Source organism: Mobula birostris, chromosome 4, assembly GCF_030028105.1.
Source record: "Mobula birostris isolate sMobBir1 chromosome 4, sMobBir1.hap1, whole genome shotgun sequence".
In the NCBI taxonomy this organism is placed as follows: domain Eukaryota; kingdom Metazoa; phylum Chordata; class Chondrichthyes; order Myliobatiformes; family Myliobatidae; genus Mobula; species Mobula birostris.
Window position 1 is genome coordinate 81,842,774 of NC_092373.1, and position 14,595 is coordinate 81,857,368.

General features: G+C 42.9%; 1 protein-coding gene across 3 annotated transcripts in view; it reads right to left on the minus strand.

Annotated features, from left to right (window-relative positions):
* Nucleotides 1–14,595, minus strand: part of arhgef4 (Rho guanine nucleotide exchange factor (GEF) 4) — a 355,442-nt gene that overhangs the window by 14,143 nt on the left and 326,704 nt on the right. For all 3 annotated transcript variants that reach the window (XM_072255652.1, XM_072255654.1, XM_072255655.1), the window contains 6 exons: nucleotides 13,425–13,604; nucleotides 12,942–13,174; nucleotides 9,892–10,021; nucleotides 4,400–4,531; nucleotides 3,529–3,772; nucleotides 1,610–1,687 (listed from right to left, as the gene is read on the minus strand). In XM_072255652.1, the coding sequence (XP_072111753.1) occupies nucleotides 1,610–1,687; nucleotides 3,529–3,772; nucleotides 4,400–4,531; nucleotides 9,892–10,021; nucleotides 12,942–13,174; nucleotides 13,425–13,604 (997 nt within the window). The remainder of the gene's footprint in view (nucleotides 1–1,609; nucleotides 1,688–3,528; nucleotides 3,773–4,399; nucleotides 4,532–9,891; nucleotides 10,022–12,941; nucleotides 13,175–13,424; nucleotides 13,605–14,595) is intronic.

Consider the following 14,595-nt stretch of genomic DNA (forward strand, 5'->3'; position numbering starts at 1 on the left):
GATGGTGGAGAGACGGGGAGTCGGAGGAGAAACAGGGAGTCAGAGGAGAGACGAGGTGGATGGTGGAGAGACGGGGAGGACGGAGGAGAGACGGGGAGTCGGAGGAAAGACGGGGAGGATGGTGGAGAGACGGGGAGGATGGTGGAGAGACGGGGTGTTGGAGGAGAGACGGGGAGGATGGTGGAGAGACGGGGAGTCGGAGGAGAGACTGGAGGACGGTGGAGAGACGGGGAGTCGGAGGAGAGTCGGGGAGTCGGAGGAGAGTTGGGGAGTCAGAGGAGAGACGGGGAGGACGGTGGAGAGACGGGGAGTCGGAGGAGAGACGGGGAGTTGGAGGAGAGTCGGGCAGTCGGAGGAGAGACGTGGAGTTGGAGGAGAGACGGGGAGGACGGTGGAGAGACGGGGAGTCGGAGGAGAGATGAGGAGGACCGCGGACGTGCGAAGAGGCTCCGGTCGATCACTCCGGGGTGGTCCCGAGTCGGGAGTTGACAGGATCCGGGTGGTCGTCCGGATTCGATTGAGCTCCAACGGTTGCGCGCAAAGAGCTTGAACTTTGATAAGTGTTGGCGCTTTTTTTTTTCATTACTTTCCTCTCTGTCTCAAATTCATATTAATGTCATAGAATTAGTAATATCTATAAAGTGTATTTGTTAAAATTGGGTGTGCTGGCTGATGATTGATGTTTGGGATTGATTCGGGCTGCGACTGACCCTGAGGGGAGTGTTGAGGCAGGTGCTGGGCTGGATTTCCCATAGACATACATGAGTCTATATAACGGAACATTACTCATATATTTATTCAATTGCCTCTTGAAGAGCACAGTGAAATCCATCTCCACCACATCAGTAGAGACTCGAGTCAAGATTCCAACCTCACACTGAGTAAAAAAATGTTTCTCCTGATGCCTCTCTTAACTGTCTTCTTCATTGTTCATGCATGTGTTCTTTTGCCCTTTACACATTCACCAATGGGAACATCCTCACACTACCAACTCTGTCCACAACCCTTCTTAGTTTATATACTTCTATCAGATCTCCTTCAGCCTTCTATTTTCGAAACAAACTACCCAGCTTATCCCTCCTAGTAACTGTGGGCCCTCATCCCAGGAACCATTCTTGAAAATCATTCATGGATCTTCTCTTGTGCCCTCATATCCTCCCTAAAGTGTGGTGCCTTGAGGTGAACGTAGTATTCGAGTTGAGGTCAGATCAGTGTTTTACAAATGTTTATTACAAGTTCCCTGCCTTTATATGTTATGGCTCCTTTGATAAAGCCCACCATTGTGTATACCCTATTAACCACTTACTCAGCTAGCCCTGCTACTTTCAGTTATTTGTGTTTATAAGTGCCCTGATCGCTCAACTGGAATTGTCAACATAAGTGAATCTCTGGAACTTATAAATCATTTAATTCACTCTGGACAACTAATGTTTTTAAACCATTTTTAAAAAAATAACTAATTTGTCTATTTATACGTATAAAAAATTTGTTATGACAATGGATAAATACTATCATAAATTATACTTCATATGAATTCTTAAATCATACAAATCAAATTAATATGCCCAGCTTCATGTTCAAGGATTTTTAAACAGAGGAGAAAAATCACCTTTTGGCTTTCCAGATGGATGTGATTTCTTTGCATTCAGCATCGCCTGCTTCTTTTGAACTTCAGTGATAGCAAATCCTTGAGAAAGAAAGGGCACAATGTTATATATAAGCAAAATTTTTTAAGATCTCACCAATGGAACAAGATTTTGGTGAGAAAACAAAACTGAAGTATACATTCCAATATCGATTTCCTCACCATAATCGCCTCACCATCAACAGAGCAGAAAGCCTTGCTGTTATCATTGTAATTTGATAAACTAGGAATATTGCACAGTGCTGATAATGAAGTGTGCATTTGTGATGAAACAGCATTGATATGACTACAAGAGCAAGCTGGAGGCTTCTCTTACAGGTGACTTGTCTCAGATTTTTCAAAGCCTTTGCAGCATCAGCAATTGTGCTAAAGTACTCCCTGTTTTTCTATATAAGTGTTACTAACACTCAGGAAAGCTCAGCATCTTCCTCTACAACACAGTCTGCATGATTGACATTTTATCCACTATCCCAAATATTTCATGCACTTTACTAGTGGAAATACTACGGGAGCAATGCATACTGTCTCTGACATTCACTGCATTCACTTGACAAAGCTGCTTCAATTACACATTACAAACTTCGGACTTGGACCTAAGGCAGCTCCAAAGAGAAACCATTGGAAGATCCTCTAAGGTACAATTTAATAAACAAAAATGAAACCAAGGAAACATGATTTTATCTCAGTGGAAAATGAGGAAAAAGATATGGAGACAGAGGTGACAATCAGAATCTGTAGTTGGGATAAGTCCAATGAGGGTTAGCTCGCCGCACTTGTCACAATTACTATTTATGGCTCTAACAAGGGTCTTTTCATTGTGTATCGGTGCCAGAAACAGACCAGAGGTATTTAAATTTGGAATTCAAGGAAAGATACAATTCATGACCGTTCTGCCCTTTCCCAGATCAAAGCCGATGTGGAAAAGACAGCTTGCAGTTGGCTGGTAACTTGCAAGAACAGTGGAGATGAGGTGGATTGTTTGAAGGAAATTAAGGATCAACACAGTGAGCAGAGAAAACCATGAAAAATATCGTTTGGTTTGGATAGGTTCTGGAGAAAGATCTGATTTTAGGAGAGAGATCAGGGTGTATTGGGAAGTTTAGTCGGGTGGCTAAAAGGAAAGGAGGAAACAATGAGGGAAATGAATGGATATACACAATGTCCATGAACCTCTCACATGATTTTGGTGAGGGCGCAAGGGGCAATTCACGGTGCTTTAAGAAGCAGTTTGTGTAGTGATGAAGCCATGGAATATCATTATCTTCCTATCTAACTTTGTAAGAATAGTCTGTTTTGGTTATGGCAATAAGACCCTGTTAATGTTCACCATATTATTTTTGAAATTCTGATTGTTGAATTTAGGAAAACACAGATGAGCAGCGTACCAGAATGGCTTTATGGAAACAAGGTATTAAAGGTTGTGTAGAAATTGTGAGTTAGTTAGTATGTCTCATAGCTGTGATGAAATCATAAGGAATTGTGAAATAGAATCTTGTAGGTTGATTGTAAAAGTTGGTCATGGAAATTGTGCCAGAATTCTCAAACTGTGTCAGGCAATTATGTAGACAGGAAAGCTTATGGTATCGGTGAGCACCACTTACATTGTGGCTTCAAACAACAGCAATTGATTGTGGGAAAGGCATGAGTAAATGAGGAATAGTGTGTGTACCAATGTTAGTTATGAAGCAAGATAATGGGTATGGAATGGGGTCTGATGTCCTAAGTGGAGGCAGGGAATGGCCAGACATCATTAATATAGCAAAGTTGCATTTTGCATAATTTGATTTTGCAAGATCACAAAATGATGGAAGATTTTTTTCTCCATCAAATACAATTTTAATGCATTACATTCATTTGAATTTGACTATCATTAGGATACCTACCTGTTTCCTTGTCCAGTTGGACCTGTTTTCTTTCATTTTCAAATGCCTGAAGCCATCGTTGTTTCACCGAGGACTTCTTTGCACAGAATAGATGAATCTCATTTGTGAACTTGTTTTGAAGTTTGAAAGCATTCTTTACACTGATGTTAAAGTCTTTGTCCTTCCCATCTTCTACATCCACCACTTCCATGCTGTCTGTATCTATCCTGCTTTTGTAGTACAGGATGTCACGACGTAGAAGGTCCTATAAAATTCAACAGAAACCATATTTCACAATTTACCAAATATTCATCAATTATATCAAATAAACCTCCAACTCCTGACCATCACACTAGTTCACTTTGTTATACTACAATAGTGACAGTAAATGTTATTTGAAAAGAAAACATTATGAGAAAATATCTCAAGCATATTTTGGAGGCAAAGCCATTTGAAATTCAAAGTATTTGAAGCAGTCACAAAAAGTTACCATTGAAGTAGATTTTAAGTGAAAATTTTAAAAAAACTGCAAATACTGTAAATCTAAAATAAAAGAGAAAATGCAGGCCATATCCCTGTCTAAGAGAAACACAATTAATATTTCAGTCAAAGGTTTTGCACGATCAGCTGAATGGTTCCATCATTTTCTGGTCTTATTTGAGGTAGTTTTTAAGATGGGTCTTTAATGAGGAGAGGGGGTTGATTAGGAGAAGGATTTTCCAGTTTAGATCTGGACAGCCAGAGACATGGTTGAATGTTTCAAGTTAATTAACATTTTGAAAAAAAACTTGTTTGGGTGATTGGCGCTTGACAATGAAACCATCAAGAGATGTAATTAAAAACATTCAAGAAAGCATTTGAATATCAAGGGATCCATTTACAATGATTTTACCTTTTTGCAGAAGACCACCTGATGGTCAAAGAGAAAAAAAATCCGTTGTTTACTCTTGGCCTGTGGCTGCGAAATCTTTGTTAATTCACCTGAATGGATAAGCTCTGAGCTTCGTGCCAAAACATCCTCACCCTGAGGAAGACAAAGAGTATCTTTAGGAAGAAAATTCATCTTTGGAACTCCTCACGTTTAGGAATTTTTAAGATAGTTTCTCGAAATTTCAAGTGAACTATCACTAAGAGTTTGCATCTCCTGAAATGTTTATCATATTAAATCAGAACTCTAATTCTATCTCAGCAATGAAACACTGTGGACTTCTTACACTCTCATAGAATTGTTTCGGATTGTGTTTTATTTTCATTAATATCTTGTTTTGCATAGCCTTTCTTGTTTTTGCTTTACTGTCTTGTATAATGTATATACAATATATGATGTGTGTTGTCTGAATCTACATGCCTGTGAAGCGGCTGCAAGTAAGTATCTCTATGTAATTGTGTGTATGACAAAAATCTCAGCTTGAAGAGCTAAATGGTGGTCAGGAATGTTACATTTTCAGAAATGATGGTTCTTGTAAGTTTCTTCTTGTACCTCAGTTTAAAAGTAGTGCACAGTCTGTGGACAATGTCTATGTAAGGGTTCTGTCCTACAGGTCACATTACAGTTTAACATGTACAAAATTGTAAAAGGTTCAGGTTTTTGGTGAAAAATTTCATGCATCAACAGATGCTATATTCAGGCATCGGCTGAATCCGATGAGTGAGGCCGATAAAGAGAAGACAGCCTTCATCTGTCCCCTGGGATTCTTTCAGTTCAAACGAATGCTCCAAGGCATATCAGGGGCTCCAGCCACCTTCCAGAGGCTCATGGAGGGGACCGGTGGGGTTATGAACTTCCTCGAGGTGTTGGTGTATCTGGAAGACCTGATAGTATTTGGATCTACGTTGGAGTGACCACCTGGCCGAGACCCCAGAAGGTGAGTGCCCTGCACTCATTTTTGGGGTTCTGTGGGTATTACTGGTGATTCATGAAAGGATACGCTAAAATGAGTTACCCATTGAACCTGCCTTTGTGCGGCTATCCCCCCCGTGGGGAAGAAAAGGAAGGGGGACCGAGGGCAAGAGGCAGGAGGATACTTGAATCTGTTGGAGCCCTTTGGATCGAGGTGGGACGCTCAATGTGAGGAGGCGTTCCAATCTCTGAGAAGGGCGCTGACACAGGCCCCCTTAGCTTTTGCTGACCCCCAGAAGCCGTATGTGCTACACAGTGATGCCAGCTGAGCGGGGCTGGGGGCTGTTCTGTACCAGGAGCAGGGCAACAGATTGAGGCCGGTGCCGTTTGTCAGTCGAAGTTTGTCGCCATCTGAGAGAAACTGTCCCACTTACAAGTTGGAGTTCCTGGCGCTGAAATGGGCGCTGGTGGACAAGTTGAGTGACTATCTATATGGGGCCAAGTTTGAGGTAAGAACAGACAACAACCCTCTCACTTATATCCTGACCTTGGCAAAACTGGACACTACTGGGCATTGGTGGTTGGCGGCTTTGTCTGTCTATGAGTTCAGCCTGAAGTACCAGCCAGGGAGCCAGAACATCGATGCAGATGCTTTATCTCTTCGGGTGCATGAGGGATCGGGCACGGACGAGGAGTGGGAGAGTGTCCCTGCCCCGGGAGTGAAGGACATGTGTCAATTTGCGAGCGACGTGGAAGCAGGAGTCCCGATGGGGCTGGATTGGGCAGAGGATCAACTGGGGACTGATGATGATGCACTACCCACTGTTTACTGTAATTTGACAATTTGACTGCTCTGAAGCACAAGCAGTTGGCGGAGTTGAGCCCCGGGTCAGTGAGATGACCCAGGCACTGGCACTATCTGGGACGCAGCTAAAAGATGGATATGGCTCAGGTGGAGAAGGCGAAGCATGCCTCAGTGTCCTTACTACTGAAGGAGTGGCCTCGGTTGAAGCAGAAGAACCAAATCATATACCGGGTCACGTCGCTCCCGGACCACCCCCGGCATTGCCAGCTGGCCCTGCCCGAGAAGTATCGGAGGACTGTGCTCAAGTCGCTACGTGATGATTCTGGGCATTTGGGGGTGGAAAAGACCTATGGATTACTCAAGGACCGGTTTTACTGGCCCCGGATGAGGGGGGAGGTGGAAGAATACTGTAAGACCTGTAGCCGTTGCGTCAGGAGGAAGACCTTGCCTGCGCAGGCGGCTCCGTTATCCCACTTGCAGAGTGCGGGACCCATGGACCTGATGTGTATGGATTTCCTATCTATTGAGCCAGACACCAGCAACACCGCCAATGTCTTAGTCATCACGGATCACTACACTAGGTATGCTCAGGCGTTTCCCACTAAGAACCAGAAAGCGACTACAGTGGCGAAGGTGTTATGAGAGAGGTATTTTATTCATTATGGCCTCCACAAGCGGATCCATAGTGATCAGGGACAGGACTTCGACAGCAAGCTTATCCATGAATTACCGGATATGCTCGGGGTCAAGAAATCCAGGACCACCCCCTATCACCCGCAGGGTGATCCTCAGCCCGAGAGGTTTAACCGGACCCTGTTGGACATGCTCGGGACTCTGGAGATCGGTAAGAAGAGTAAGTGGAGTCAGCACGTCGGGCATTTGGTTCACTGTTACAATTGTACCCACAATGATGCTAAGGGGTACTCGCCTTATTATCTGATGTTCGGGCAGGAAGCGAGGTTGACCATTGATCTGTGTTTTGGGACTGAAGCGGGGGAAATACCTTTGAATCCATGTCTGAAGTATGTGTCTGATATGAGGAGAGAGTTTAAAAGGGCGTACGAGTTGGCTGAGGCGGCGGACACCAAGCAGAATCAGAGGAATAAGAGGAGGTATGATCAGAAAGTGAAGTTCGCCCAACTATTGCCAGGAGACCAGGTCCTCATACGGAATTTAGGACTACCTGGAAAGCACAAGTTGGCGGATCCCTGGGCAGCCAGCCCTATGTGGTAGAGAGCCAGATGCCGAACCTACCTGTTTACCGGGTGAGACCAGGGGATGGGAAGGGGCCTGTCAAAGTACTCCATCGTAACCACCTATTGCCCCTGGGTCCAGAGGTGCAGGTAGACCAAGAGCCCGAATGGGAGTTTACGCGTAGTACGAGGACTCTGCAGGGGCGCGGGGCATGGGGTGAGGGTAGAGCCCACTGCGAAAGAGACGGGGCCGGGCCCCACACCGGAGAGAGATACTGCTTCGGAAGACAATGATTCAGATGTGTGGCACCTACTTCCTTTTGGTAATTCCCCGCTACCGGAAGAAGAGGCTCCTGACCCTTCCGCCACTGAGTTTGGAGAGAGGAGGGAGGGTGTTGAGGGACAGCCTGGGATACAGCTGGCATTGGGGGGAGAGAGGGTAGAACCAGAACCCAAGACAGAGGGCTCCCAGATGACGAGGGGTCCCAGTGAGGGAGAGGGCGAGGGTCCGACAGGTAGACCTGGGCTGTCTCCCGTGGTGTCTGAGCCAGAGGAGGTACGGAGGTCTCAGAGAAGTAGGAACCCCCCAGAGAGGTCAACCTATGTAGTGTCGGGAGAACAGGGTGTGATCTCTACCGCCCTGGGAAGTTATGTCACTGCTTTATGCACCTGGGTTGGGTTTTGTGTTTTGCAAGGAGCATTGCTGAACTCCTTTAATGTCATGAGGACATGATTTTTATTTGGTGGGGGGAGAGTGTAAGGGGTTTCTTCTTTTATGTTACTGCGTAGGTTAATCAAAATGGCTTCTTTGTTATGTTATAATTAAAATGGCTTCTCTGTAATGTTAACTGCTGAGACAGCGGTTCTTTTTCTAGCAGCTTGTTTGGGTTATACTATTGATAAGGGGAAGAATGAACCAATGGGTGTCCATGTTATTCTTTTTGTGGGTGATATTCTGTCTCATATGGCTGGGAACCATGTGGTTTGGTGGGTTTTTGAGGAGGAGACCCAGAGAAGAAGGACATGCTGGAAGCGCTCTGGTCGACCACTGTGGTTGGTCCCGAGCGGCGAGTCGAGAGGGTCAGAGGAGATCGCAGGATGAAGAGAAGACCCTGTTATTTGAGCTCCAACTTGTGTGCATGAAGAAGTTGAACTTTGATAAGTCTGATGCCTTTTCCTTTCTCTTTTATATTGTATCCCTATTAATCTCATAGTCCCAGTAAGATTTATAAAGTGTAATCTGTAAAGTGTACATTGTGTGATGTCTGATAATTGATGTGTGAGGTTGTACCAGGTGGCATTACACAGCAACGATGCAACCGCGAGGCACGGTTTGGCGGGTGGACGGGGTTTCCCCAGATAAACACGAGCCGACAGAGCTGAGCGCTACATTTGGACCTTGCATATTCTGTTACTAAGCACTATATACACATCACAGCACAGAACCATCTGTGTGTGGTCTACCTTCTGTGACCGGGAATTAAATTATAAGCTGAAACATCCCAAATTCTTTCTGCCGCCATTTCTAGACAGGATTAGTTGTGTAAAGACTTTACTGATAAGTAAAATTTAGAGTACTCTTGCTATCTGAGTTATTAAATTGTCAGCAATTGCTATCTTTCAGTGAAACTTCCAGGCACTTACTGCACATTAGATGCCCTTCAGGTACAACAAACTACTAAGAAGGCAAATGGTATGTGGGCTGTCCTCGCAAAAGCGTTTGAGTAGAAGAATGAAATCATCTTATTGAAATTATATGGGCTCTAGTGAGACTGCACTTGGATTATTAAAACATTTTCACAGTCTTAAAAAGCTCTCAAGGTATCACCAAGTACTCTTCTTGAAATAGTACATTGTATAAACAATATTGGCCAGCATAAATAGGAATCATGTCAAACAGTGGCTATTTTCAGTGCTGTGATCGTATTTCTTTACACTTACATTACAACCATTCTCAACCTTGTCAGAATATTAGCCAAAGTGCACAAGATGATTTGAAAGATAAAGCAAGTGTTCCTATCTAATATTACTTATGGTTAGCTTCATTAAAATGAAGCTTTGCAAATCCCTTTCTTTTCCAAATTGCAATATTATCTGATATTATAACTGTATTAAACCTGACAAATGGAAGGACTAAGTATTTTATACTCTATAATTATGCCACTGCAGTCAAACCCACAGATGTCTGGAGGTGTGCGGATAATCCCATCATAAAAATCTGATGAATTTTGTTTTGTACAATTTGGTAGAGAGTAGAAAGTCACATGGTGTCAAGAACATGGGAAACAGGAACAGGAAGATACAAAGCTGCCATTAAGCCTAAACCTCCCTTCAATCAGAGCATAGTTTGATCTTTGCATCAACTTCACATTTCCTGCCTTTCCTGCATATCTTTTGATTACAAATATTTGCCGAGCTCACTCTTTAATATATACAGGAAGCAAGCTATATACTCTTCAAAAACAAAATTAGTCATCAACCAGAGATCATGAGCACAGAAACATTTGCACTGGAGGATAAAAATTTAATTGCTTCCTTTCTCTTACCTCCCAATTTTCAATTGAACTCTGCCACTGAGCGATCTTGTCCAGGTTCTCTAGCCGCCTCTTACGCTCATTGATCAGTTTGGCCACATTCTTCATGGCATTTAGTGCGGCCTCAACATCTTTGTAATCCCTAAATGAAAGAAATCACTTGTAATGTACACCTGATGCAGAAAGACCCATAAGAACCAAGCATTCTACAAATATAAGGCTGTGTTTCAATGGATGCTTCCATCTCGTTGATTTATTGTATAAATATTTTGCACTTTATATATTCAAAACAACTGCAGTTAAATTTTATTTTGTCTTACTTCATTTCTTCGAGGCAATCTAATGTTAATTACAATCTATTCATCACACTGAGGTCACAACATAACCAAATAGCAGAAATATAATACAATATTTACAGATATTTAAAATCTGAAATAACAACGTAAACTACATGAAATAACCATCAGGATGGGCAGTATCTACAAAGAGAAGAGCAGCATTTTCTGCTTTTTTAATCATAATAAAATATTTTCAACTGACTGAAATGGCCATGATAACCTCACAAATATGGAACCGAACCAGCCATTGCCTTCTGATTGAAGAATGCATTGTTGCCATTTCCTAAAGCCTCTTACCACTGTTTATAATGCACCCCTTATTTTTCTTTTGTGCTACAATACTGTGAAGCCTTTCACTTCTTAAGGAAAAGTGACCATGACGAGGAATGGAACATTTTCTGAGTCTGACAGGAGGCACAGCCACAGCAGGCTGAGATTTGCATTGTTGGGGGTAGCCTGCAAACGTTGCCACACATTCAGGCATGAACACAGCACATCCACAATGTTCAACAGAATAACACAATCAACAACAACAACACAACAACAGCAACTAAACAAAACAACAGTGAAACAAGTTCCTTCCCCCCACCTACCCAACCACTCACACACACTCACAGACAAGTCTCCAACTCCAGGGCAAATTACCTCTGGGTCTCCAACCTCCGGTCCAGCCTGGACTCGCAAACAAAGGGTCTCTGACTTCCAGACCACTGACACGGGGCCTCAACCATTGGGCAGTGACTTCTAGACTTGCCGACTTTGGACTTTGGCCTTTTGGTATCAATGCCAGAACTCACTAATTATGTTACTTTAAACTCCAGGCCTTGCTCCAGACTTGCATGGGTTTCTGACCCTAGGATTCGCTAAACTAGGGGATTGTTCTTGGTCCAGACTCATTGATATTGGGCCTCCAACTTCTGGGCTCACCCACATTAGTCTTCAATCTTTGGGCTTTGCCCTTCATTGTCAACCCCAGGACATGGGACTTGAACTCTTGGCATTGAACTCCAAACTTGCACGGACCCCAGACCCTGGGACTCACTAACCAAGGGTTGGGTTCATTTACTGCCTCTAACTTCTAAACACCTCATCCCTATCGCTAAACCCTAACCTGTCCTCTAACTTCCCGTGCTGCCCCTAAAACCCATCCTAAGAAACTGAAAAGCAACTAAGTTTGAGCCATGACCTTAATGGAGACTGAAGCTCGGCGCCATCTTGACTGGAATGTGAACTCACACATCCTTCCACCCTGTTCTACCTTTCTACTCTCTCTGCCACTACTCGATGTAGCTGGTAACTTTTGTTACAAAAATAAATTAACCTCAGTTTGAAGAATTTTAATTAATCAGCTTTTGATAGAAAGGTTTTTATCGGGCATTATGTGAAAATCAAACATGGCATGGTCACGGTTGGATTTTGACGAGAAGATTTGGAGTGCCGTAATTGGCGAGACCGAAGTTCAAGGCCTAGTTTTCAGGGTCACATCATCGGCAAGTCCAGCATTCAAGGCTTGGAGTTAAGGCCTTCATCCATTACCATCTGTGAGTACTAGGTCAATACTGAAGGTTGATGTCCGAAGGTTAATCGTAGGTCTGGATTGAAATCAGAAATTCGATTGGGAAGTCTGGATCAAAGCCCAAAGGCCAATCAGGGATTTAGATTGAAGCCAAAGTTCAATCAGGGGTCTGGAATAAAGCTTGAAGTTTGATAGGAGATCTGGATCAGAGGTCTGAATTTGAGATCTTCGAACAGAGGTCTGGATTGAAGCCCAAAGTTTGTTCAGAGGTCTGAATCAAAGCCCAAAGATTGATCAGAGGTTTGGATTGAAACCTGAAGTTTAATCAGCAGTTCAGACGAGGCTTGCTGATTGGAGCCTGTATCTGCAAATCCACGAGGCTGAAGACAGCTTGTCCGGGGTTAGGGGAATATGTATCTACGTGGGTGGGAGCGAAGGAGGAAGGGGCTTGTTTCACGGTTGTTGTTTCGCTGCTTAGTATGTTCTGCTTTGTTGTGCTCTGTGTTATTCTGCTGAGGACTGTGGGCATGACGCTGGAACGAGTGGCTGCACCTGTGGGCTTGGATGTGATGGTTGTTAAGGACACATTTGACTGAGTGTTTCAATGGACATCTGAATCTGAAAATAACTCCTGCTTACAATCCTAAATGGTTCAGTTTTATTCTCCCATTGCTTACAATCCCAAATGGTTCAGTTTTATTCTCCCATTGCTTACAATCCCAAATGGTTCAGTTTTATTCTCCCATTGCTCATAAAAATCCGACCAGAGAAGGTAGCTTTTTTTTTTGTATTGATTTGATTCATCTTTAGATTAACTTAAGTACTTCACTTAGGTTACTGTTTAACCATTACAACGGAAGCTTGAGGTCTCCATGTTTACATCAGCTAGCAATCAGGGTTTAGCCTTTTTGCAGTGCCTCACCTGTAAGAAGGCGTCCAACATAACTTGATCTTACATTCCCCACTAATATCAACCAAGGAACCGGGATGGTGACTGCAATTAAGAATCCACTGCTACAGTAAAACTACAGGTTGTTCTTCTGGAAGTGTGAGCCTCTAATTTGTTGTAACTGAAACTGACAACAGCAGAAGGAAAGTCCAGTTATTTGGTACCAAATCGCGGTCACTTTGGTTAGGCCAATCAAAGGTCTGGTATACTGAAATGCTGGTTCACTCTTTGAGACAATTCTGGTCAGTGCAGTCCTTACCTGTGTTCAGGGTTGGTGTACTTGAGCAACTCTGCTAACTGAAGTGGATATTTACAAATCTTCTGCACTGGTGTGAGCAGAAACCCATCCAGAGAAATGTCAATCATCTTTTGGAGCAGTCGACAAGCTTCAAAAAAGTAAACGTATTTGTTGATCTTCATGAGTTTGGAGAGTTCTGCATAAGCATTGGGATGGTTGTTGCAGTATTCTGAGTATATCTGGAAATCTGTCTGCTGGAAAAGAAGCACAGAACAGAAAAGTCAGCAGATGACATACAAAAGGAAGTTCTACTCTGAGATGGGTTGACTTTGTTCTTAGTCCTTAACGTGGTGACCTGAAACACAGGTGGTGCGATATATTCTTCTAACATCTCCAAGTAACATTTGAAAACTACTAGAGGAAATTAATCAATATTAATAAAAATGATAACATAGCTTCTTTGCTTAAAAGTCCTCCTTGGAAGAATGGCCAAAAATTACTCACAAATTCAAGAAAGCAGGAACCAATCTCACTCAGATGGGGTTCATCTTTATTAAATTTAGTTTCCAGGCCCTTAAGAAACTTTTTCTGAAATTTGTAGATGTCTTCAATGTTCCCAAAGATTGTGCGTAGCTGCTCTTCTGTGAACATATCCGTCCTTTTCCGGCATTGCTTAACATAACCCTGTTGGAAATAATTGTATAGCTTTACCTGAGATACAGTGCAGTTGTGGAGCACATGGAGAAGAATAGACAACTCCTTTTATTTACCCAATGCACCCGAAACAAATTCAGCACCACCTTGAAATTCCAAAGCGGTTCCAGTGTGTTATTATTACACTACTAAATCTCCTACAGTCAACAAAAGACTGAAAATACCTTACTTCAACATTTTCAACATACCAAGTTCAACAATGTTATCTACAAATTTTAAATTTTCTTTATGGCAGTAGTCCATCCCACCAGTGAGTTTGTACAGTAAACTGAACAAAGTAGATTAGGAGGGGCATGCAAACAGAAAATACTGGACATTCTCAGCAGATCACACAGCATCTCCAGAGGGAGTAAGTGTTAATGTTTTAGGTCAGTGACAAGTCAGCATTACATCAGATCCCAACATTGAATCTTGTTGTGCATGGGGTTGGCAGATCTTAGATGCCAATGGTACATACAAAAAAGACAGATTAGAAAGAGCTCTGATTGTAACCTCAACTCAGCAATCCTGCCTGGCCTTGGAAACCTCTCACTGATGTGTTTATTGAAAATCTATCCACCTCTGGCTTAAAAGCATTCAAGGTTCAGTTTTCATCATCATTTTAGGGAGAGAGTTCCAGAGCCCCACATTAGATCTCTACAGTCTCTCGTCATTTAGATCATATCTTTCTTTTATTTTTCCTGGCCCGAAAGGATAATTTTACATTGTCTTACATTATATTGAATTCACCTGCTCCCTTAGCTTAACTCTCCCTCTTTTTAAACTCCTCATGTCCACATTTACCTCAAAGTACAGTATTGTACAAAGCTAAGTTCAGCACGGAACCTGTGCCACATACTTGTTACATCAGACCTGTAGTTTCATGCTTTCTGTCTCCCTCTTTGTTTGTCTAAAGAATTACATTTGGTATTCTCCAATCTAAGGAATATTTCAAAAGTAAAACCAACACATCAACTATCTC